Genomic DNA, 25,174 nt, shown 5'->3' on the forward strand with positions numbered 1-25,174 from the left:
CCTGGTGTATCTTACAGTTTCCTGTCCAGTGGCCATCACACATTATATATAATGATCCACATGGTATTTAATGCTCCTCAGAGCCCCCATAGTATAATGCTCCACAGTGGCCCTATACAGGATAGTATGATCCCCCCCCCAATATTGGCTCCACATGGTATAATGTACTCTTTTGAACCCCCCTTAGTATAATGCTCCACAGTAGCCCCACAAAATATAATATGCTCCCCAGTATAATGCTCCACATTAGATCCACAGTAAAATATGCTCCCCAGCAACCCCACATAGTATAATGCTCCACAGTGGCCCCACACAATATAATATGCTTTTCAAAGTATAATAAACAGAGGCCTAGGGGAGGTAAGGGAAAATAACAGTTATACTCACCTTGCTTCACCTTTCCTGGGCATCCTGCTGTCTCTGGTTTCCTCTTCACGTCTGCGGCTAAAGTCAGGCGTCCCAAGGATCATGCTAAGCCCTGTGATTGGACCTCAGCACGCTCCATGTAACCACTGAGACCTGGGACATCAGCCACAGGCCAGAAATGGCCAGTAGATGACACTAGGGACTGTCAGATGCCCAGGAGAGGTAGTAAGTGTGTGTTATTTTTACTCACCTTCCCTGGGAAGACTTTATTATTATTTATTATTAATATTTTTATTATTATTATTTATTGATATAGAACCATTAATTCCATGGTGCTGTAATTGAGTGTTTACATACAGTACACAAAATATACAAAACAAATTCAATACTAACAGTGACCAACTGGTACAGTGGGAAAGAAGGAAGAGGGATAGAGAATGTAGGTGAGGGTAGAGGCTGTTTACATGGTGGTGTGGTGATGGTAGCATTATTGTATAGAGGTTGTAGGCCTTCCTGAATAGGTGAGTCTTCAGGGTCTTTTTGAAGCTTGTGATTGTGGGGGATAGTCTTGTGTGCAGTCGTAGTGAGTTCCATAGTATGGAGGGAGACAGTTGGAGACAGTTATGTGAAAAGTGGATAAGAGCGGAATAGGAGGTTTCTCCTAAATTACAACCCAAATTCATTTAAAGGCGACAATGAATTGTACACAGAAGTACCAATATATGAAAAGACAAACAGGAAACAAATAAAGTTACTTAAATATTCCTAAACCTAAATAAGTCAGATAAGGATGAGAAATCTAAAACGGGGGAACAATTTCTAAAGAGAAACAGTTATGTCGTTTTATCATATAAGCCCAAAACACTCAGTATTGTGCAACAATACTTTACATCTCTCACCGCCATACCATAGTATCGGGACTTGTTCTATACCTGCAAAGGTGAAACTTATGTGTTACCACTGTGTATTTCTCTAATATGTTGAATTAACCTAGGGGATCCTTCTCCAGAATCAATTTATAATGTTCGCAAAGCCTCATATATAAGCTCCTAATGGTTTTGCCAATGTAGAGAAACCCACAAGGGCCTAATATCACATACACAATGAACATGGTGTTACAACTAATAAATTGTTTCACTCTCTGTCCTAAACCCACGAGTCTTAAAAATTTGTAGTTTCTTACGAGGGTCATTTTTTCTTAGCTAATTAGTTTTAGGGGAAGAATAGCGGTTTCTATCACTCTGGTCTTTTATAGTTCCACTTTGTCTAAAGGTAATTTGGGGTTTCTTAATAGCCCTCTCATGTAAAACTGGATCCTCCTCCAGCAACATCTAATTTTTCCTTATAATAGACTTACTTAGCGATGCCACTGTATTTAAATGAAAAAATCTCCTATCATTCCTCTGCTTCCTTTTCATTTAGTTTTAAAAAGATCTATGTGGTGTGATTTTTCTATTACTTGTTTTGGATAACCTCTGCATAAGAGGCAATTTCTCAAATCTTCTGCCTGCTCCAAAAACTTCTCATCATTATTTTTTATCCTCCTGACCCTTGTTTCACATCTGCGTTTGGTAATCCTTCGGAGAGTCTGCATGGGGACCACCCGAACGGACTACTGAACGCATTTGCAAGCGGTGTGCAGTAGAAGCACACGGAACCCATAGACTATAATGGGGTCCGTGTGCTTTCCACGAAATCTCTGTGAGAGTCATGCAGCAAGCCCATTCTAGTCTATGGGGATCCGTGTGTTTTCACTGCGCACCACTTGCAAATGTGCTTGGTATTCCATTCGGGGGGTCCTATCCAAATTCATGTTTGTAATGATAGTTTAATTCAAAAAGACCACAGTCACTGAAATGTTGATCAGGGCACACATAGTTAATAGTATTGTACCGGCACTGAGAGCTGTATTCCACAGCGCACATGTGCCTGACGTCATAGATGAGCGGCTCACTGAGCACTGAACACTCATACTCAGCAGAGACAAACACTCCACAAACTGTGTGGTTATCACAAGCACAACAGCATTTGGCGCATTTTGTTTCTGGCACAAGATGGATGTGGCGATTCATACACTTTTGGATTATATTGTTCAGTGTAAATTTCCTTAGTGAATGTATAGTTTATGCATGTGTCATCAGTCTACTACATTTGTATTTGTGTATACAAGTAATGTCAGTTGTGAAAATGTTTCTTCCTGCTGTTCCTTGGCCCAGAACGTTTTATTGCTTTGACTGCTGTTTTGGGCACACACCAGGGCACATATGTTAAAGATGTGTGTCTTTTGGAGTGACGATTTAGAATGTGCAGTTTTTGGCTGCCATGCCACATTTACAGAGCCCCTGAGGTGCAGAACAGTACTAAAGATAGGCCTGTGATCCTTCAATAGATTCCCAGCTGTCATATTTACAGATCGCTGCCTCAAGCACATGCTTTCTGTGTGTGGGGTGATCCCAGCCAGTATGGTGGTGCCTGTGTGCCACTGCTCGGTAGATGGCACCAAGTTCTGCCATGTTCCATAGTATTTCAGCAGTTATCAGAAAGTAGTTAAAGGGGTTGTCCCACGTCGCATACTCGCTAGTCTTCGCTGCAGTAAATTCTTCTGTCTTCCGGCTTTGTTGTGTCATTGGTGGGCGGGGTTACATATGCAAAGCCAGCGGTGAGAAGTCGTCGCTTCTATGCCGCTGGCCCTGCGTGTGCGCTGCCGATGCACTAAGCATCGGACGTACAGCCTTCACAATGTAATACAGACCCGGCATCCACTGTAATAGAGAGGCGGATGCCGGAAGTGTAGACGCCGGCACAGGTGAAGCCAGCAGCGGCAGGACCGATGCTGCTATTCCGCTCCTCCACCCCCCCCCCCCCCCTCCCCTCCGGAATAGCAGCATCGCTCCTGCCGCTGCTGGCTTCACCTGTGCCGGCGTCTACACTCCCTGGCATCCGCCTATTACAGTGGATGCCGGGTCTGTATTGGTGGCTCCCCAAAGTGTAAACTACCCCTCTCCAGGCTCGCTCCCGTGCACTTAGCCCCTCCTCCCTCCCCCCTCAGAGCAGCAGATACATCACTTGACTTATGACCAGATAAGTCAAGGGATGTGTCAAAAAAAAAAAAAAAGAATAAAGTAATATAGTGGACAAACAAAGCAGTTTTGCTGAAGCAGTGTATTTAGGAAATGTCTTACATTCAATAACAAGCAGTATAGATAGAATCCTTGTGATGGGACAACCCCTTTAAGTATCCATGCAAGAAGTGTTTGTAAAATTTAATAAAGCTCAGGCTAAACACAATGGAGTAATTTTTTTTATATTTTTGTGAAATGTATAATTTTTCATTGCAGTTCGCTAGATACATTTAAAAGCTCTCCTGTTTTACAGAACCTCTTACCCCCATGGTTCACATCAGTATTCGGGCGTCCACTTGGGCCCCCCCCCCCCCCCAAATGAAAACCTATATGCATTAAAGAGCAGTTACCTAAGAAACTACACTGACCCCATAGACTACAATGAGGTCTGTGTGGTTTCCGCTCAGTTTCCACACGAAACATTTGGAGAGAAAAGTACTACAAGCAGTATGGAAACTGAAACCCGAATGTGGATGTGAAACGGGCGTTACATCACTACTTTGTGTTAAAAGATAGTGCATTTGGGGCCACTTACTGCGTAGATGTGTGGAAAGTAAAATCATCTTTTACTGCATCACTTTAGGGCAGAGTGCCAGACTGCCTTTGGAAGTGAGGGCGGGTTCACATCTGCGCCCGGTTTCCGGTTTAGCGAAACTGGACAGGAGAAGGAAACAATTTTTTTCTTTAAATCGAACACAAAGTCGGACATGCAGGACTTTGTGTCCGGTTAAAAAAAACGGTTTCCCTGTGGACAGGTAGAAGACGCACATGGGCAGTCACCTTTGCAAACCCATTCAAGTGAATGGGTTTGAAAGCTGCCTGCCGGATTTCCGTCTCCTGGCCAGTGTCGCGGGGCAGAAGATAGAAACCGGACGGATTGGCTAAACCGGAGTCAGGGCGCAAATGAACCCACCCTGGCACCAGCACAAAATCTTTGCAATCAGATTTTTATGAATATGTAGTAAAGGATCATTTTTGTGTATCTAAGCCCTTCATTTACTTATTTTTATTCATTTGCTGTATATTACACATACATAATCCACTGTGCAGAGGAAACCTGTAAGAGATGTGCATAAATGCATGCATGGCCCTCCCCATTCAATTTTCAGTAAAGACATGACCCAGTGCCATAGAAAGTTGCATGTCCCAGAGGTGGTAATCACATATATCAGTTATTTATATCCTAAGGATATGGGAATATTGAGATGGGAATATCCCTTCATATTCAATGTGAATTGAATGGGTTTCAATAGTAAAGCTGCTGCACACAAGCCTAAGGGTGATGCCACACAATGTACTGGATGCAACTAAGACCACTATTAGTCTCTGAACGGCTTCTCTGATTCATTTCAGCTATATGTCATTACTGACCTCATGATAACGGCAATGCTGCACAACCAGTAAATAAATCCAGTTGAAATGAGTCTGTTTTTGACAGAGAAGTGAAAGTAGCAGCTGTCTGGACTGGCTGCCTCCAATACATCATGTTGCACTACCATAAGGTCAGCATGAGCGAGTACTATTCGAAACACCAGTTTCGAATAGCACGCACCCATAGGAATGAATGGACGTAGCCAGCACGCAGCGGGTTAAGCGGCCGGCTGCCAGCAAAGTCTGCGTGCCGGCAGCTTCCATTCATTCCTATGATTGCGTGCTATTCGAAACGGCAATCAGCACACCTCTTAATCATTTCATTCAGCTATATCAACTCAAGGACTGAGCCATGCAGATTGCCTTCACAAGCGTTTCTAAAAAAGCATGGTATTCTAATAGATGTCACTGTTGCAAGTCAGTTTTTATCTTAGATATCTTATCTTAGATATTCCACGATCAACAGTGAGTAGTGGTATTAAAGAAGTTGTCCGGACAAAAAAATCTATTTTTTTTAAATAGGCCAGGGGAGGTGAAAAAAAAACATACCCACCTGTTCCTGGTGTTCTCCCAGCACGGGCCTGCCGCTCAGCTGTCTTCTTGAAGTGCAATTCCTCGCTGGCTGTGACATCCCGAGTCCCTTCCACTGAAGCTGCTGATTAGACTGAACAGTCACGTACGGCGTGGACTTTTTTTTCCACCTCCCCAACCTATTTAAAAAATAAAATCTTTGCCAAGACAACCACTTGGACCCCTTCCCAACATCTGATGTAATAGTAGATTGCGGGAGCCAACCTGTTCCCATGGCAGCCTGGAGCCTTCAAAATAGGGATACTACTATTGTGGCTGGTCTATGACCAGCCTCACTAGTAACATAGCAAAAGTCCCATTGACTGCGCAAAGTTGAAAATGATAATGCAAAAACGAAAACTGTCAGTGACGGGAAGAGGCTAAGAAGTGCAAGTTTAGGAACCACAACAACTCAGGCATGAAGTGGCATACCATGTAACGCTAAAGAGTGAGGTCACTGTGTGCAGAGGTGCATAGTGCATGAAAGTCACTAATGCCCTGCTGGCTCAATACCTGCAGAGGTCTAAAACTGGCATTAATCCTTAACCGACACCCCACCATACTATTACAGCAGATGTCAGTTATTTAAATATGGCAGCCACTCAGGAGCTGAGAGGCCAGCATATAGTTGTTGGGTCTCCACTGTAATAGTAATCATGGGCATCAACCTCCCCTCAACCCTGTCATTCTCCCTTGAGGCGCATGTGCGCCACTATTTTGGGATGGCCTGCTGATCCCTTAATATGATAAAAATACATTTTATTATCTTATTTCTATTACAGGATGACCTAGACAGCTTATAATACACTTTCTACCAATAAGTATTTGGACACCCATGCAAATGCAAATGAAGACATCTGTGGTCGTGATGTACGTCACGCCTTCTGCCGTTACATATCGTGTAGGAAACAGCACTGGCATTAGTCGTGTCCAAGATGCCATGAAGTGCAGTTACTCTATTTCGAGGAAGGAGTATTTGTGGGGTACTACAGAAATGGCTGATTCTTAGGGGACATAGGAAACGAACTGAATTACCCAAAATCGACAGTGGCCTATGTGATTACGAAGTGGAAGGAGAACGGTGATTGCCGGAATGTGCCCTGAGTCGACAGACCCCCAAACTGCAGCCGTCCAAAATCGGTGAATATGAATAAATGTTGTTTTCTATTCTACCACAAGTGTCCAAATACTTATTGGTAGACAGTGTAGAAGTCTAAGCATTTCTTAATACATTGCAATGTATTAGCATTGCAGTGTAATGAATTAGTGATCAGACCCGCTGGGATTCAAAACACCCAGTCTACTAACTTTATATGCCTAGGCACCATCTGCACATTAAAGGACACTGCAGCTCGTACAGCGTAGTTTACATGCATGATAAAAATAACCTTTATCACAAAAACGGCATAAGCAATGCTACCTCCTACGATACCTCTTGTGTCATCCCCTCTTCTTAATAGTTTGAAAGCTCTTGTGAGCAGGGTGCCTCAGTCCCAATGTGCGATTTGACTTACTAATCTGTACTGTCTCATTTTGTCTGTACCTTACATTGTAAAGTGCTGCAGAATATGTTGGTGCTATATAAATAAAATGTATTATTATTGTATTCAATTTATTTTGCTTTTTGGGCTGACCTTACTGATGTTCTTATATTTATTCCTTTGTTATGTTTTTGACATCATTTAATAAATACCTTTGAAACTACGTTCTAAATTCCAATGCCTATGGATTTAGGATGGAATGTCATAAATGCTCTTGTATATGTGTTACAAAGGTGTCCTGATACTTTTCTTCATATAGTATAGGTGTGTTGATCAGGTGTCTACATACTTTGGCCATTTCTATGGCCATATAATGGTATAATTGTTGTACAAAACAAGCAAATGTTATATTTAGATACTGCATATGTTGTTATCTTTGGTGTTTGTTTTCCATACTTGATCAGTCATGCTTGTAGAGAACTGTTTTTTATGCTGAGTTTTATAGAGTGTGGAATCTGTCATCACAAAGCACTACCTGTTCTCATCACAGTAGTCTATTATACTGTATGTGCTGCCAGTTATTTAATCACACCCTGGTGAAATAATGTGCCTAGGATGTAACAATAAAACACTAGCCAGTCTGTTATTTGGTGAATCACAAATTGCATTTGGTACAAATTGTAGAATTTAGTAACTTAATAAATGCAATAAAATACTGTCCCTTATTATGTGGCATGAAAGAGACTAGATGAATAGATCAGGTGCCTGTAAACATGTTACACAGTCAGACAGTGGCCATCATAAATAAGTAACTCATAATGGATGACTGAGATGGTGAAGACATGAAAGTGGGAACCTCAGGCTGCTGGAGGTGAAGGAGATGTTGCTTTTCCCATATAGTATATGTATTATAGTACTTACCCATGTATTAAAGGTAAAATAGAGTTTCACTTTTTTTTCTCAGTTTTTCCCAACATTGTACAAGACTCAAACATAAGTGGAGGAAACCTAATATATGAGAGAAAAGCACAAGGAAGTCCCGGGAGTACACACTATAATATTTTATTAGTAAGAGGTAAAGAGAAAATATTTTATTACCATTTATTTTGGGCTTTCTACTATAAGATATAGAATTCCTAACTAGCCAACTGCTCCATCATTCTGTAAACAGTAGTTTTCTCAATCAGCACAACATGCCCATTGCCTATGCATCAGGGCACTTCTAGGAAATGAGATGCAGCCATATGTACATGTAATGTTTGTAAACCTATCAATTTTTCTCTTTAATGCAATTAAACCATCTAAACCGACCAAGTACAAAAAATTATATCCTCACGAGTCTATTACGGAAAATCTTTTCCTTCATAAAAATGGTAAAGATTTTTCAACTGCTTTGAAATTAATATCTATGTGTGTTGTACCCAGTCAGTACTATATCAAGATTTTCCTATTACCATTAATCTGACCTCATTCAATATTTAGCTTCAATTCTAGTCTGAGGAACAGTTAATGGTTCTATCTGCCTCAACCTCTAGGACAGACTATGCAAAAGGAGTCAATAGCTGCATCAATCTTAGTAAGGGTCTGACACAATCCCAATAGCGCTCTGAGTACTAGGTAGGTGCTGGTCATTATTTGCTGTAGTGGATGCCTGTGATATATTAATCTTATTTACAATATCAAGAAACATGATTAATACAGGTTCTAATTGAACTTTGTGTAAAAGAGGTTTTTCCCCTTTTATGCTTTTAATATTTCATTCCAGAGTTGTTCATAAAATGCTTGTAGAAACAGACACACACAGATATTGCATACTACCTTAGTCTGTCCTGGATCCTTATTAGTTCCAGGAAACCACATCCTTTATTGCTACTATCATGGCAGCATTACATACCCAGTAACCTCATTGTTTCATATAAAGAGCAGCATTATTATTATTCTGCATATCATTACAACAGTGTTCCGCTACAGTCTTCACAATATTTTATGGTGCATGGCTCATCTTCAGTATGTTTCCATTGTGTCACTGGCTGGCTATAATTTGATTGCTGGCCATGGAGTGTCCCGCATTTGCCTGTACATCTACAAATCCCATTCTCTGTCTGCGCTTCCGTTGCTCGGTCATCTAAATGAAAAAATGTACGAGAGAATGTATCAAATATGTCTCAAAATTGGTTTCTGCCTCAGTACTTACACTCTGAAGCCCAGCACATATTAATCTCTAAGGATAGTTAAGCAAATGATAAATTACTTGCAGAGTGTTCGTGTTTGAAGGAACTCCAGAAGAGTAAAAACCTTGTCATCCAATAGTGAAGCAATAAAATTAGATTAATTTAATATCAAGGGGGTGAAAGATTCATTATCTTCTAGAAATAATCATCAACTATAATAATACACACCAGGAAAAGTCATTCAGACCTTCCAGTGTCGTAACAGATTGGTGGCGGTTTCTTTTATATGTTGATACATGAAGCTAAGAGTTAAGCACAAACTTGCACATAGCTGCATTGGTGATAAGAAGCATAAAATATGATGGGTAACAAACCATAACATTCTGGTATGTTGCAATGGATGATGAATTACAGATATTTCTATATTATATTATTCTATATTTCCATAATATAGTGCCATACAGAAGTGCCATATAGCCAGGGCAACACCTGCCATGTGGCAACTTGAGGTGACTAAACTGAAGGGCGGCATTTTTTTAATCAGCCACTACCTAGTGAATTAATCCAACAGGTAGCAGACGATATTTTACTCCTTACCAGAGGCTGTGTAATTTTTTTTTATAGTCTGCGTCCTAGAGGCAGAAGCAGAGACCAGACACAACAGGAGCAGTGCCCTGGGGTCACAGCTGATGCATGGACATTGTTGCACATGAAGTCATGATGTTTGTCACGCCCCAAGTGATTGGGCCTCGGCAGAGAACCCAGGGTGTGTGATGTTAGAGGAAGACCGTATTCTATATAACATCAGACGATGGTCTGATTCGGGTCGAATCTAAGGCTAACATATTACTGTGTAAAAAAGGGGACTGGATACTGTATGGTAAGCCAAAACGAAGAAGGCAATATTGTGTGTGGGGTACTAAAATGATAAAGTAAAGGGGATAATATATTGTGTAGGGACCAATACAGGGGCAGTATACTATGGGAGGCCAGTAAAGGAGCTGCTATACTGTGTGGGAGGCCAGTAAAGGAGATAATATATTGTGGTACCAGTAAGTCAGTAAAGGGGCATTGTACTGTTTGTAGGCCAGATACAGGGATTATTTGAAATAAAAATGGAGGGGTGGCATACAATTTTAATTTGGGGGCCCCATTGTGGAACAAAAGAGTGCTAAGGTGTGCTATTTTGGGGGTGGAGAGCATCATTTTATAGGTCACCTCAGGCAGCAGAGAGGCTAGGTTCAACCCCGCATATAGCTGCTATGTTTAGATGTAGATGTGGCTAGTCAGGAAGCATGGTAAGAAGTAAAACCATTTTCATATAAAGAAAATATAAGGTTATTGTTTAGACTTTTATGGTTGGAATCACATATACAGTTTTCCCATGCAATTTTTTTTTTTTTATCCAAAGTCAGGAGAAGATTTCAAAGTAACAGGAAATGGAGAACTTCTCCTTCCTGCTGGATACATTTCTGACTTTAACTAGAAAAAAAAATGACGTGTGTTTAAAGCCTAACAAGGCTATGTGACTGTGCGGTGCTACTCTGTGACATCATCCAATTTCATTTCAATCTGTCAAAGATTGATTATAGTACCACCTCTTTGACATAACTATCCATTCACATAGACTGTTTGACTGTTCATTACCCTCTGTTACTGAAACTGATGAAGAATTCCATACCTGTTCCTTGAGTTCATTGAGCTGCGATGTTAGATGAGTGACCAGTCGCATGGTTGAGTTGAGTTTGTCTTGGAGGCTACGTATCTCATTCTGTTCTCCTTCCCCTTCATTACTGACTAGAGACATTGCTCTCATCCTGGGGAACCAGTCTAGGTTTTTACTCTGCAGAAGATGTCAACAAATGTGATATGGAAGTAAGATAGATAGATAGATAGATAGATAGATAGATAGATAGATAGATAGATAGACAGACAGAGACAGACAGACAAATAGATAGGTAATAAAATAGCATCACCAATTTTGTTTACATATGACCATACATAAACACAGTCTATCTATGTGATGACATCCTACTTCCTCACAGTGTGTTTTTTGTCTGTCAACCTATACATTATGAGCCTTTATTAAATTTGTCCTAAAACTAAAATGGAATGGAAGTTTTTTTTGTATACAGTAAAGTGAACAGTACAGATTTTATATACACGTTCAGAAAATTCACACATTTAATGCTGAGCATTTCCACATGTTCACTGCAAGCTATATAGTTGATTTCTAGGACACTTATTCATGCCACCCAAATTACCCACAACAACAAGCATTCCTTTATTAACCTACTTACTATTGAACTTGGACACACTGGGCAGATTTACTAATACTGTCTAGGTTGTAAACAGTGCAAGCTTGCATTAGACTGCACTAGAGATATCAGTGTCTAATGCTGTTTGATAAATCTAGTGCATTATTGGACTGTCTAACTCAAAACCGCTTAATGGTTTGCTTAAATCAGGACACAAATTTGCTGAACTCATTTTCTGACATGTGGGGTCATACATTAAGCCACACCTACAATTTGGTAAGACATTCCCCTTTCCCAGGTTTTCTGCTTTTTCACACAAGCTGTAAAATTTGTTGTCCAAAATCCTAGATATGTACTTGACAGATGATGTCACACAAGGTTATCCAGTTTTGGCACGTTCTACTGATGATGGCATCACTAGAAGTCACTTGTGAATAAGTAAATATCCATCCTTGAACACTAAAGATTTTACTTTTTAGTCTTTTTATATCCTAGCAGCTGTAACTATTTTTTCTCTCTAAGTCTCTTACATAAACATTGATAAATGTTAAATATCTGTCAGTAGAAAGAAGTGAAGGCGCTTGCAGCATACTAATATATTGAGCTCAATACAGTATACTGAACAGTATGCGGTAACAATTTTAGCATATAAAGGTTTTTTTTCAAGACTCTAATGGTGATGAACTCTCCTTCAGATAGTTTAGAGCAGTGTTGGTTTCACTATGACCTTGCAAAATGGTCTGACAATGACACAAACTGGACTCCGCAACTCATTATAACCACCCTACATAAATCTCTGAGGTACAGTGCCTACAAGTAGTATTCAACCCCCTGCAGATTTAGCAGGTTTACACATTCTGAATTAACTTGGCATTGTGACATTTGGACTGTAGATCAGCCTGGAAGTGTGAAATGCACTGCAGCAAAAAAGAATGTTATTTCTTTATTTTTTTTTAAATTGTGAAAAGTTTATTCAGAGGGTCATTTATTATTCAAGCCCTCAAACCACCAGAATTCTGTTTGGTTCCCCTAAAGTATTAAGAAGTAGTTCAGGCACAAAGAACAATGAGCTTCACATGTTTGGATTAATTATCTCTTTTTCCAGCCTTTTCTGACTATTTAAGACCCTCCCCAAACTTGTGAACAGCACTCATTCATGGTCAACATGGGAAAGACAAAGGAGCATTACAAGGCCATCAGAGACAAGACCGTGGAGGGTCACAAGGCTGGAAAGGGGTACAAAACCCTTTCCAAGGAGTTGGGCCTACCTGTCTCCACTGTTGGGAGCATCATCCGGAAGTGGAAGGCTTATGGAACTACTGTTAGCCTTCCACGGCCTGGACAGCCTTTGAAAGTTTCCTCCCGTGCCGAGGCCAGGCTTGTCCGAAGAGTCAAGGCTAACCCAAGGACAACAAGGAAGGAGCTCTGGGAAGATCTCATGGCAGTGGGGACATTGGTTTCAGTCAATACCTTAAGTAACGTACTCCACCGCAATGGTCTCCGTTCCAGACGAGCCCGTAAGGTACCTTTACTTTCAAAGCGTCATGTCAAGGCTCATCTACAGTTTGCTCATGATCACTTGGAGGACTCTGAGACAGACTGGTTCAAGGTTCTCTGGTCTGATGAGACCAAGATCGAGATCTTCGGTGCCAACCACACACGTGACGTTTGGAGACTGGATGGCACTGCATACGACCCCAAGAATACCATCCCTACAGTCAAGCATGGTGGTGGCAGCATCATGCTGTGGGGCTGCTTCTCAGCCAAGGGGCCTGGTCATCTGGTCCGCATCCATGGGAAGACGGATAGCACGGCCTACCTGGAGATTTTGGCCAAGAACCTCCACTCCTCCATCAAGGATCTTAAGATGGGTCGTCATTTCATCTTCCAACAAGACAACGACCCAAAGCACACAGCCAAGAAAACCAAGGCCTGGTTCGAGAGGGAAAAAATCAAGGTGTTGCAGTGGCCTAGTCAGTCTCCTGACCTTAACCCAATTGAAAACTTGTGGAAGGAGCTCAAGATTAAAGTCCACATGAGACACCCAAAGAACCTAGATAACTTGGAGAAGATCTGCATGGAGGAGTGGGCCAAGATAACTCCAGAGACCTGTGCCGGCCTGATCAGGTCTTATAAAAGATGATTATTAGCTGTAATTGCAAACAAGGGTTATTCCACAAAATATTAAACCTATTGGTTGAATAATAATTGACCCACACTTTTATGTTTAAAATTTATTAAAATTTAACTGAGCAACATAATACTACTTGTAGGCACTGTATATGTACAGCATTCAAGCAGCTGATCGGCAGGGTGTGGACCATTAAACCCCATCACACTAAGGTTGATGCCTGTACTAATGATAGGTCATCAATATTAACTCCACCCCAACATCTGCTGTACATGTAACATCTCAGCCATTTGGGTGTTTGCCTCATAAATCACTATGATTAGTTCCATTTACACAATCGTGGTTAGTAGAATAAACGCGGCAGGTACATGAAATATGTTTTACAGAATGGGCATGATCATATAAACTTCTCATAGAGGTCATTTATATAATCATACTACGCTCTTCACAGATTTGCCCCTTTCCCCTTAGCAACATGCCACACATAGGATGGTATGCTCAACCACCCTGTACATTCAGTAAATTTATCTTTAGTATTAGTTCAAGAACTGTACAAACTAACAAGTTATAGAACCATATAATAAATAAAATCTCCAAAATATCCTATTTTTTTCACTGTGTATAGGCAGCTTAGCATCAATTTCATGTTTACATGATATGTATGGGAGAGAAATGCTGAAGAGCATGGCTCTTATATAGCTGTATACTCTTTATGTATACTTTTCATAGACTAGTGAATTTTCCATATTCTCAAGGTTTAATTTCCCAGAATATTTATTGATCACCAGTCTGCTTTATAGGACGGGCAGGCACTAAAATATTTATAGCAAACTAGCTGTGAGCCTGTGACATGAAGATAAATTTCCCTGACGGCAATAAATAAGAATATCTAATGACCCTCTGGTCCTGGTACAGAAAATGAATTATTAACCATCATCATATACATGTTACTAAACTTTTATGGTCTTTTAACTACTCTTTATATAGGAAAAGGCAACATTAAAAAAAAAATACTTATTATGCATCTGACTACTGTGTTGCTCCCAGTGTTTACAATGCTATGTATATTGCTGTGGGTAGGAGAACTTTTTTTCATTTTTACACCACATACAAGACAGTTTGTATGTGTATGTGAGTGTGCACGCAAAAAAATGATGTTATCCAATAGAAAAACACCACCACTTCCAGCAAACTACAACTTCATATCAAATCACATGACAAAGTTTATTTTGTCAGAATTGCAGGTGACGTAATAAAAAAACACTAGCCTCCTCTTATGTAAGCTTTAGCTGGATGGTACATTCCTGGCCAAATAGGTGCCGATGATATAATTCCATATTTCCCATCTTCCATCTCCACAGTAATCCTCAGGATTAGAGATGAGCGAACAGTGTTCTATCGAACTCATGTTCGATCGGATATTAGGCTGTTCGGCATGTTCGAATCGAATCGAACACCGCGTGGTAAAGTGCGCCATTACTCGATTCCCCTCCCACCTTCCCTGGCGCCTTTTTTGCTCCAATAACAGCGCAGGGTAGGTGGGACAGGAACTACGACACCGGTGACGTTGAAAAAAGTAGGCAAAACCCATTGGCTGCCGAAAACATGTGACCTCTAATTTAAAAGAACAGCGCCGCCCAGGTTCGCGTCATTCTGAGCTTGCAATTCACCGAGGACGGAGGTTTCCGTCCAGCTAGCTAGGGCTTAGATTCTGGGTAGGCAGGGACAGGCTAGGATAGGAAGGAGAAGACAACCAACAGCTCTTGTAAGAGCTAAATTCCAGGGAGAAGCTTGTCAGTGTAACGTGGCACTGACGGGCTCAATCGCCGCAACCCAGCTTTCCCAGGATCCTGAATGGAATACACTGTCAGTGTATTCCCGTATACCCGATATATACCCCGATACCCGTTCCAACGGTGTGCCCCCCCACCTTCACCCCAGAAATACCCTGCAAGTCCCCTAGCAATAGAATTGGGGCTATATACACCCACAATTTTTACTACTGGTATACAGTGCCATTGTCTGACTGGGAATTCAAAGAATATATTGGGAATACAAATACCCTCATTTCTTGCTACTGCCATATAGTGCCAGTGTCTGACTGGGAATTCAAAGAATATATTGGGGTTACGTGCACCCACAATTTTTACTACTGGTATACAGTGCCATTGTCTGACTGGGAATTCAAAGAATATATTGGGGTTACGTGCACCCACAATTTTTACTACTGGTATACAGTGCCATTGTCTGACTGGGAATTCAAAGAATATATTGGGAATACAAATACCCTCATTTCTTGCTACTGCCATATAGTGCCAGTGTCTGACTGGTAATTCAAAGAATATATTGGGGTTACGTGCACCCACAATTTTTACTACTGGTATACAGTGCCATTGTCTGACTGGGAATTCAAAGAATATATTGGGAATACAAATACCCTCATTTCTTGCTACTGCCATATAGTGCCAGTGTCTGACTGGGAATTCAAAGAATATATTGGGGTTACGTGCACCCACAATTTTTACTACTGGTATACAGTGCCATTGTCTGACTGGGAATTCAAAGAATATATTGGGGTTATAAATACCCTCATTTCTTGCTACTGCCATATAGTGCCAGTTTCTGACTGGTAATTCAAAGAATATATTGGGGTTACGTGCACCCACAATTTTTACTACTGGTATACAGTGCCATTGTCTGACTGGGAATTCAAAGAATATATTGGGAATACAAATACCCTCATTTCTTGCTACTGCCATATAGTGCCAGTGTCTGACTGGGAATTCAAAGAATATATTGGGGTTACGTGCACCCACAATTTTTACTACTGGTATACAGTGCCATTGTCTGACTGGGAATTCAAAGAATATATTGGGAATACAAATACCCTCATTTCTTGCTACTGCCATATAGTGCCAGTGTCTGACTGGTAATTCAAAGAATATATTGGGGTTACGTGCACCCACAATTTTTACTACTGGTATACAGTGCCATTGTCTGACTGGGAATTCAAAGAATATATTGGGAATACAAATACCCTCATTTCTTGCTACTGCCATATAGTGCCAGTGTCTGACTGGGAATTCAAAGAATATATTGGGGTTACGTGCACCCACAATTTTTACTACTGGTATACAGTGCCATTGTCTGACTGGGAATTCAAAGAATATATTGGGGTTATAAATACCCTCATTTCTTGCTACTGCCATATAGTGCCAGTTTCTGACTGGTAATTCAAAGAATATATTGGGGTTACGTGCACCCACAATTTTTACTACTGGTATACAGTGCCATTGTCTGACTGGGAATTCAAAGAGTATATTGGGAATACAAATACCCTCATTTCTTGCTACTGCCATATAGTGCCAGTTTCTGACTGGTAATTCAAAGAATATATTGGGGTTACGTGCACCCACAATTTTTACTACTGGTATACAGTGCCATTGTCTGACTGGGAATTCAAAGAATATATTGGGGTTATAAATACCCTCATTTCTTGCTACTGCCATATAGTGCCAGTTTCTGACTGGTAATTCAAAGAATATATTGGGGTTACGTGCACCCACAATTTTTACTACTGGTATACAGTGCCATTGTTTGACTGGGAATTCAAAGAGTATATTGGGAATACAAATACCCTCATTTCTTGCTACTGCCATATAGTGCCAGTTTCTGACTGGGAATTCAAAGAATATATTGGGGTTACGTGCACCCACAATTTTTACTACTGGTATACAGTGCCATTGTCTGACTGGGAATTCAAAGAATATATTGGGGTTATAAATACCCTCATTTCTTGCTACTGCCATATAGTGCCAGTTTCTGACTGGTAATTCAAAGAATATATTGGGGTTACGTGCACCCACAATTTTTACTACTGGTATACAGTGCCATTGTCTGACTGGGAATTCAAAGAGTATATTGGGAATACAAATACCCTCATTTCTTGCTACTGCCATATAGTGCCAGTTTCTGACTGGGAATTCAAAGAATATATTGGGGTTACGTGCACCCACAATTTTTACTACTGGTATACAGTGCCATTGTCTGACTGGGAATTCAAAGAATATATTGGGGTTATAAATACCCTCATTTCTTGCTACTGCCATATAGTGCCAGTTTCTGACTGGTAATTCAAAGAATATATTGGGGTTACGTGCACCCACAATTTTTACTACTGGTATACAGTGCCATTGTCTGACTGGGAATTCAAAGAGTATATTGGGAATACAAATACCCTCATTTCTTGCTACTGCCATATAGTGCCAGTTTCTGACTGGGAATTCAAAGAATATATTGGGGTTACGTGCACCCACAATTTTTACTACTGGTATACAGTGCCATTGTCTGACTGGGAATTCAAAGAATATATTGGGGTTATAAATACCCTCATTTCTTGCTACTGCCATATAGTGCCAGTTTCTGACTGGTAATTCAAAGAATATATTGGGGTTACGTGCACCCACAATTTTTACTACTGGTATACAGTGCCATTGTCTGACTGGGAATTCAAAGAGTATATTGGGAATACAAATACCCTCATTTCTTGCTACTGCCATATAGTGCCAGTTTCTGACTGGGAATTCAAAGAATATATTGGGGTTACGTGCACCCACAATTTTTACTACTGGTATACAGTGCCATTGTCTGACTGGGAATTCAAAGAATATATTGGGGTTATAAATACCCTCATTTCTTGCTACTGCCATATAGTGCCAGTTTCTGACTGGTAATTCAAAGAATATATTGGGGTTACGTGCACCCACAATTTTTACTACTGGTATACAGTGCCATTGTCTGACTGGGAATTCAAAGAGTATATTGGGAATACAAATACCCTCATTTCTTGCTACTGCCATATAGTGCCAGTTTCTGACTGGTAATTCAAAGAATATATTGGGGTTACGTGCACCCACAATTTTTACTACTGGTATACAGTGCCATTGTCTGACTGGGAATTCAAAGAATATATTGGGGTTATAAATACCCTCATTTCTTGCTACTGCCATATAGTGCCAGTTTCTGACTTGTAATTCAAAGAATATATTGGGGTTACGTGCACCCACAATTTTTACTACTGGTATACAGTGCCATTGTCTGACTGGGAATTCAAAGAGTATATTGGGAATACAAATACCCTCATTTCTTGCTACTGCCATATAGTGCCAGTTTCTGACTGGGAATTCAAAGAATATATTGGGGTTACGTGCACCCACAATTTTTACTACTGGTATACAGTGCCATTGTCTGACTGGGAATTCAAAGAATATATTGGGGTTATAAATACCCTCATTTCTTGCTACTGCCATATAGTGCCAGTTTCTGACTGGTAATTCAAAGAATATATTGGGGTTACGTGCACCCACAATTTTTACTACTGGTATACAGTGCCATTGTCTGACTGGGAATTCAAAGAGTATATTGGGAATACAAATACCCTCATTTCTTGCTACTGCCATATAGTGCCAGTTTCTGACTGGGAATTCAAAGAATATATTGGGGTTACGTGCACCCACAATTTTTACTACTGGTATACAGTGCCATTGTCTGACTGGGAATTCAAAGAATATATTGGGGTTATAAATACCCTCATTTCTTGCTACTGCCATATAGTGCCAGTTTCTGACTGGTAATTCAAAGAATATATTGGGGTTACGTGCACCCACAATTTTTACTACTGGTATACAGTGCCATTGTCTGACTGGGAATTCAAAGAGTATATTGGGAATACAAATACCCTCATTTCTTGCTACTGCCATATAGTGCCAGTTTCTGACTGGGAATTCAAGGAATATATTGGGGTTACGTGCACCCACAATTTTTACTACTGGTATACAGTGCCATTGTCTGACTGGGAATTCAAAGAATATATTGGGGTTATAAATACCCTCATTTCTTGCTACTGCCATATAGTGCCAGTTTCTGACTGGTAATTCAAAGAATATATTGGGGTTACGTGCATCCACAATTTTTACTACTGGTATACAGTGCCATTGTCTGACTGGGAATTCAAAGAATATATTGGGGTTATAAATACCCTCATTTCTTGCTACTGCCATATAGTGCCAGTTTCTGACTTGTAATTCAAAGAATATATTGGGGTTACGTGCACCCACAATTTTTACTACTGGTATACAGTGCCATTGTCTGACTGGGAATTCAAAGAGTATATTGGGAATACAAATACCCTCATTTCTTGCTACTGCCATATAGTGCCAGTTTCTGACTGGGAATTCAAAGAATATATTGGGGTTACGTGCACCCACAATTTTTACTACTGGTATACAGTGCCATTGTCTGACTGGGAATTCAAAGAATATATTGGGGTTATAAATACCCTCATTTCTTGCTACTGCCATATAGTGCCAGTTTCTGACTGGTAATTCAAAGAATATATTGGGGTTACGTGCACCCACAATTTTTACTACTGGTATACAGTGCCATTGTCTGACTGGGAATTCAAAGAGTATATTGGGAATACAAATACCCTCATTTCTTGCTACTGCCATATAGTGCCAGTTTCTGACTGGGAATTCAAAGAATATATTGGGGTTACGTGCACCCACAATTTTTACTACTGGTATACAGTGCCATTGTCTGACTGGGAATTCAAAGAATATATTGGGGTTATAAATACCCTCATTTCTTGCTACTGCCATATAGTGCCAGTTTCTGACTGGTAATTCAAAGAATATATTGGGGTTACGTGCACCCACAATTTTTACTACTGGTATACAGTGCCATTGTCTGACTGGGAATTCAAAGAATATATTGGGGTTATAAATACCCTCATTTCTTGCTACTGCCATATAGTGCCAGTTTCTGACTTGTAATTCAAAGAATATATTGGGGTTACGTGCACCCACAATTTTTACTACTGGTATACAGTGCCATTGTCTGACTGGGAATTCAAAGAGTATATTGGGAATACAAATACCCTCATTTCTTGCTACTGCCATATAGTGCCAGTTTCTGACTGGGAATTCAAAGAATATATTGGGGTTACGTGCACCCACAATTTTTACTACTGGTATACAGTGCCATTGTCTGACTGGGAATTCAAAGAATATATTGGGGTTATAAATACCCTCATTTCTTGCTACTGCCATATAGTGCCAGTTTCTGACTGGTAATTCAAAGAATATATTGGGGTTACGTGCACCCACAATTTTTACTACTGGTATACAGTGCCATTGTCTGACTGGGAATTCAAAGAGTATATTGGGAATACAAATACCCTCATTTCTTGCTACTGCCATATAGTGCCAGTTTCTGACTGGGAATTCAAAGAATATATTGGGGTTACGTGCACCCACAATTTTTACTACTGGTATACAGTGCCATTGTCTGACTGGGAATTCAAAGAATATATTGGGGTTATAAATACCCTCATTTCTTGCTACTGCCATATAGTGCCAGTTTCTGACTGGTAATTCAAAGAATATATTGGGGTTACGTGCACCCACAATTTTTACTACTGGTATACAGTGCCATTGTCTGACTGGGAATTCAAAGAGTATATTGGGAATACAAATACCCTCATTTCTTGCTACTGCCATATAGTGCCAGTTTCTGACTGGGAATTCAAGGAATATATTGGGGTTACGTGCACCCACAATTTTTACTACTGGTATACAGTGCCATTGTCTGACTGGGAATTCAAAGAATATATTGGGGTTATAAATACCCTCATTTCTTGCTACTGCCATATAGTGCCAGTTTCTGACTGGTAATTCAAAGAATATATTGGGGTTACGTGCATCCACAATTTTTACTACTGGTATACAGTGCCATTGTCTGACTGGGAATTCAAAGAGTATATTGGGAATACAAATACCCTCATTTCTTGCTACTGCCATATAGTGCCAGTTTCTGACTGGGAATTCAAAGAATATATTGGGGTTACGTGCACCCACAATTTTTACTACTGGTATACAGTGCCATTGTCTGACTGGGAATTCAAAGAATATATTGGGGTTATAAATACCCTCATTTCTTGCTACTGCCATATAGTGCCAGTTTCTGACTGGTAATTCAAAGAATATATTGGGGTTACGTGCACCCACAATTTTTACTACTGGTATACAGTGCCATTGTCTGACTGGGAATTCAAAGAGTATATTGGGAATACAAATACCCTCATTTCTTGCTACTGCCATATAGTGCCAGTTTCTGACTGGTAATTCAAAGAATATATTGGGGTTACGTGCACCCACAATTTTTACTACTGGTATACAGTGCCATTGTCTGACTGGGAATTCAAAGAGTATATTGGGAATACAAATACCCTCATTTCTTGCTACTGCCATATAGTGCCAGTGTCTGACTGGGAATTCAAAGAATATATTGGGGTTACGTGCACCCACAATTTTTACTACTGGTATACAGTGCCAATTTCTAACTAGGAATTCAAAATGCGCAAGGCTCCCGGAAAGGGACGTGGACGAGGCCGTGGGCGAGGTCGGGGGAATGGTTCTGGGGAGCAAGGTAGCAGTGAAGCCACAGGGCGTCCCGTGCCTACTCCTGTGGGGCAGCAAGCATTGCGCCACTCCACAGTGCCAGGGTTGCTTGCCACATTAACTAAACTGCAGGGTACAAACCTTAGTAGGCCCGAGAACCAGGAACAGGTCTTGCAATGGCTGTCAGAGAACGCTTACAGCACATTGTCCAGCAGCCAGTCAGACTCTGCCTCCTCTCCTCCTATTACCCAACAGTCTTGTCTTCCTTCCTCCCAAAATTCCGAAGCTTTACAGAACAATAACCCAAACTGTCCCTGCTCCCCAGAGCTGTTCTCCGCTCCTTTCATTGTCCCTCAACCTGCCTCTCCACGTCACGATTCCACGAACCTAACAGAGGAGCATCTGTGTCCAGATGCTCAAACACTAGAGTCTCCTCCATCTCCGTTCGATTTGGTGGTGGATGACCAGCAACCCACCCTCATCGACGATGATGTGACGCAGTTGCCGTCAGGGCATCCAGTTGACCGGCGCATTGTGCGGGAGGAGGAGATGAGACAGGAGTTGGAAGAGGAAGTGGTGGATGATGAGGACACTGACCCGACCTGGACAGGGGGGATGTCAAGCGGGGAAAGTAGTGTGGATGTTGAGGCAGGTGCAGCACCAAAAAGGGTAGCTAGAGGCAGAGGTCAGCAGCTTAGGCGAAGCCAGGCCACACCCGGAATCTCCCAAGATGTTCCAGTTCGTACCCAGCCCCGAAAAACTCCCACCTCGAGGGCACGTTTCTCGAAGGTGTGGAGTTTTTTCAAGGAATGCGCCGAGGACAGATATAGTGTTGTCTGCACAATTTGCCTCTAGAAATTGATTAGGGGCTCTGAGAAGAGCAACCTGTCCACCACTTCAATGCGCCGTCATTTGGAATCCAAGCACTGGAATCAGTGGCAGGCAGCAACGGCAGGACAAAGGCCGCCTGCCGTTCACGCCACTGCCACTGCCTCTGCCACTGCCTCTGCCTCTGCCACTGCCACTGCTGACTGTGCTGGCGATGCACTCCAGAGGACGAGCCAGGACACCACTTCATCTGCCTCCGCCACTTTGTTGACTTCTACCTCATCCTCCCCTGGTCCTGTCTTATCTCCTTCTCCTGCACCATCAAAGGCACCATCAGGCGTTTCTTTACAACAACCCACCATCTCTCAGACATTGGAGCGGCGGCAGAAATACACTGCTAACCACCCACACGCGCAAGCCTTGAACGCCAACATCGCTAAACTGCTGGCCCAGGAGATGTTGGCGTTCCGGCTTGTTGAAACTCCCGCCTTCCTGGACCTGATGGCAACTGCGGCACCTCGCTATGCCGTCCCTAGCCGTCACTACTTCTCCCGGTGTGCCGTCCCCGCCTTGCACCAGCACGTGTCACTCAACATCAGGCGGGCCCTTAGTTCCGCGCTTTGCACAAAGGTCCACTTGACCACCGACGCGTGGACAAGTGCATGCGGACAGGGACGCTACATTTCACTGACGGCACACTGGGTGAATGTAGTTGAGGCTGGGACTGCTTCCCAAACTGGCCCGGTGTACCTCGTCTCCCCGCCTAACATTCCTGGCAGGGACACGAGAAGAACACCCCCCTCCTCCTCCTCCTCTACCGCCTCCTCCTCCGCCACCGCCTCCTCCTCCGCCACCGCCTCCTCCTCCGCTGTTAGATTGACCCCAGCTACGAGTTGGAAACGTTGCAGCACTGGCGTTGGTAGACGTCAGCAGGCTGTGCTGAAGCTGATCAGCTTGGGGGACAGACAGCACACTGCCTCCGAGGTGAGGGATGCCCTCCTCGATGAGACGGCAATATGGTTTGAGCCGCTGCACCTGGGCCCAGGCATGGTCGTTTGTGATAACGGCCGGAACCTGGTAGCAGCTCTGGAGCTTGCCGGACTCCAACATGTTCCATGCCTGGCCCACGTCTTCAACCTAGTGGTGCAACGTTTCCTAAAGAGCTACCCCAATGTTCCAGAGCTACTGGTGAAAGTGCGGCGCATGTGCGCCCACTTTCGCAAGTCGACAGTAGCCGCTGCTAGCTTAAAATCTCTCCAGCAACGCCTGCATGTGCCACAACACCGGCTTTTGTGCGACGTCCCCACACGCTGGAACTCAACGTTTCAGATGTTGAATAGAGTGGTTGAGCAGCAGAGACCTTTGATGGAATACCAGCTACAAAACCCTAGGGTGCCACAAAGTCAGCTGCCTCAGTTTCACATCCATGAGTGGCCATGGATGAGAGACCTTTGTGACATCCTACGGGTCTTTGAGGAGTCCACAAGGAGGGTGAGCTCTGAGGATGCGATGGTGAGCCTTACAATCCCGCTCTTGTGTGTTCTGAGAGAATCCCTGATTGACATCAGGGATAACTCAGATCACACAGAGGAGTTAGGGATAGCATCCGATCCGTCACAGCTGGAGAGTAGGTCCACACATCTGTCCGCTTCACTGCGTTTAATGGAGGAGGAGGAGGAGGAGGAGGAGGAAGAAGAGTTGTCCGATGATGTGATGGTGATACAGGAGGCTTCCGGGCAACTTCGAATCGTCCCATTGTTGCAGCGCGGATGGGTAGACATGGAGGATGAGGAGGAAATGGAGATTGAACTTTCCGGTGGGGCCAGAGGAGTCATGCCAACTAACACTGTGGCAGACATGGCTGAGTTCATGTTGGGGTGCTTTACAACCGACAAGCGTATTGTCAAAATCATGGAGGACAACCAGTACTGGATCTTTGCTATCCTTGACCCCCGGTATAAAAACAACATCTCGTCTTTTATTCCGGTAGAGGGGAGGGCCAATCGCATCAATGCTTGCCACAGGCAATTGGTGCAGAATATGATGGAGATGTTTCCAGCATGTGACGTTGGCGGCAGGGAGGGCAGTTCCTCCAGTAGGCAACCAAGTTCTCACCGGTCCACACAAACGAGGGGCACACTGTCTAAGGTCTGGGACACCTTGATGGCACCCCCTCGCCAAAGTGCCGCCACGGAGGGTCCTAGTGTCACCAGGCGTGAGAAGTATAGGCGCATGTTGCGGGAATACCTTTCCGACCACAGCCCTGTCCTCTCCGACCCCTCTGCGCCCTACACGTATTGGGTGTCGAAGTTGGACCTGTGGCTTGAACTTGCCCTATATGCCTTGGAGGTGCTGTCCTGTCCTGCCGCCAGCGTCCTATCGGAGAGGGTGTTCAGTGCAGCCGGTGGCATCATCAC

The 25,174-nt window shown here is 42.3% G+C and overlaps 1 protein-coding gene across 2 annotated transcripts in view; it reads right to left on the bottom strand.

Moving 5' to 3' along the window:
• ITPR3 (inositol 1,4,5-trisphosphate receptor type 3) overlaps positions 1–25,174 on the bottom strand; it is a 356,707-nt gene that overhangs the window by 100,960 nt on the left and 230,573 nt on the right. The window contains exons 57-58 of one of the 2 annotated variants that reach the window (XM_075264237.1): positions 10,763–10,924; positions 8,889–9,035 (exon numbers count right to left, since the gene is read on the bottom strand). In XM_075264237.1, coding sequence (XP_075120338.1) covers positions 8,934–9,035; positions 10,763–10,924 — 264 coding nt within the window. In that variant the 3' untranslated portion in view covers positions 8,889–8,933. Of the gene's footprint in view, positions 1–7,988; positions 9,036–10,762; positions 10,925–25,174 lie in introns of those variants that run through there. The other variant, XM_075264236.1, reaches the window with a different exon arrangement.

Source organism: Leptodactylus fuscus, chromosome 2 (genome assembly GCF_031893055.1).
Source record: "Leptodactylus fuscus isolate aLepFus1 chromosome 2, aLepFus1.hap2, whole genome shotgun sequence".
NCBI lineage: Eukaryota > Metazoa > Chordata > Amphibia > Anura > Leptodactylidae > Leptodactylus > Leptodactylus fuscus.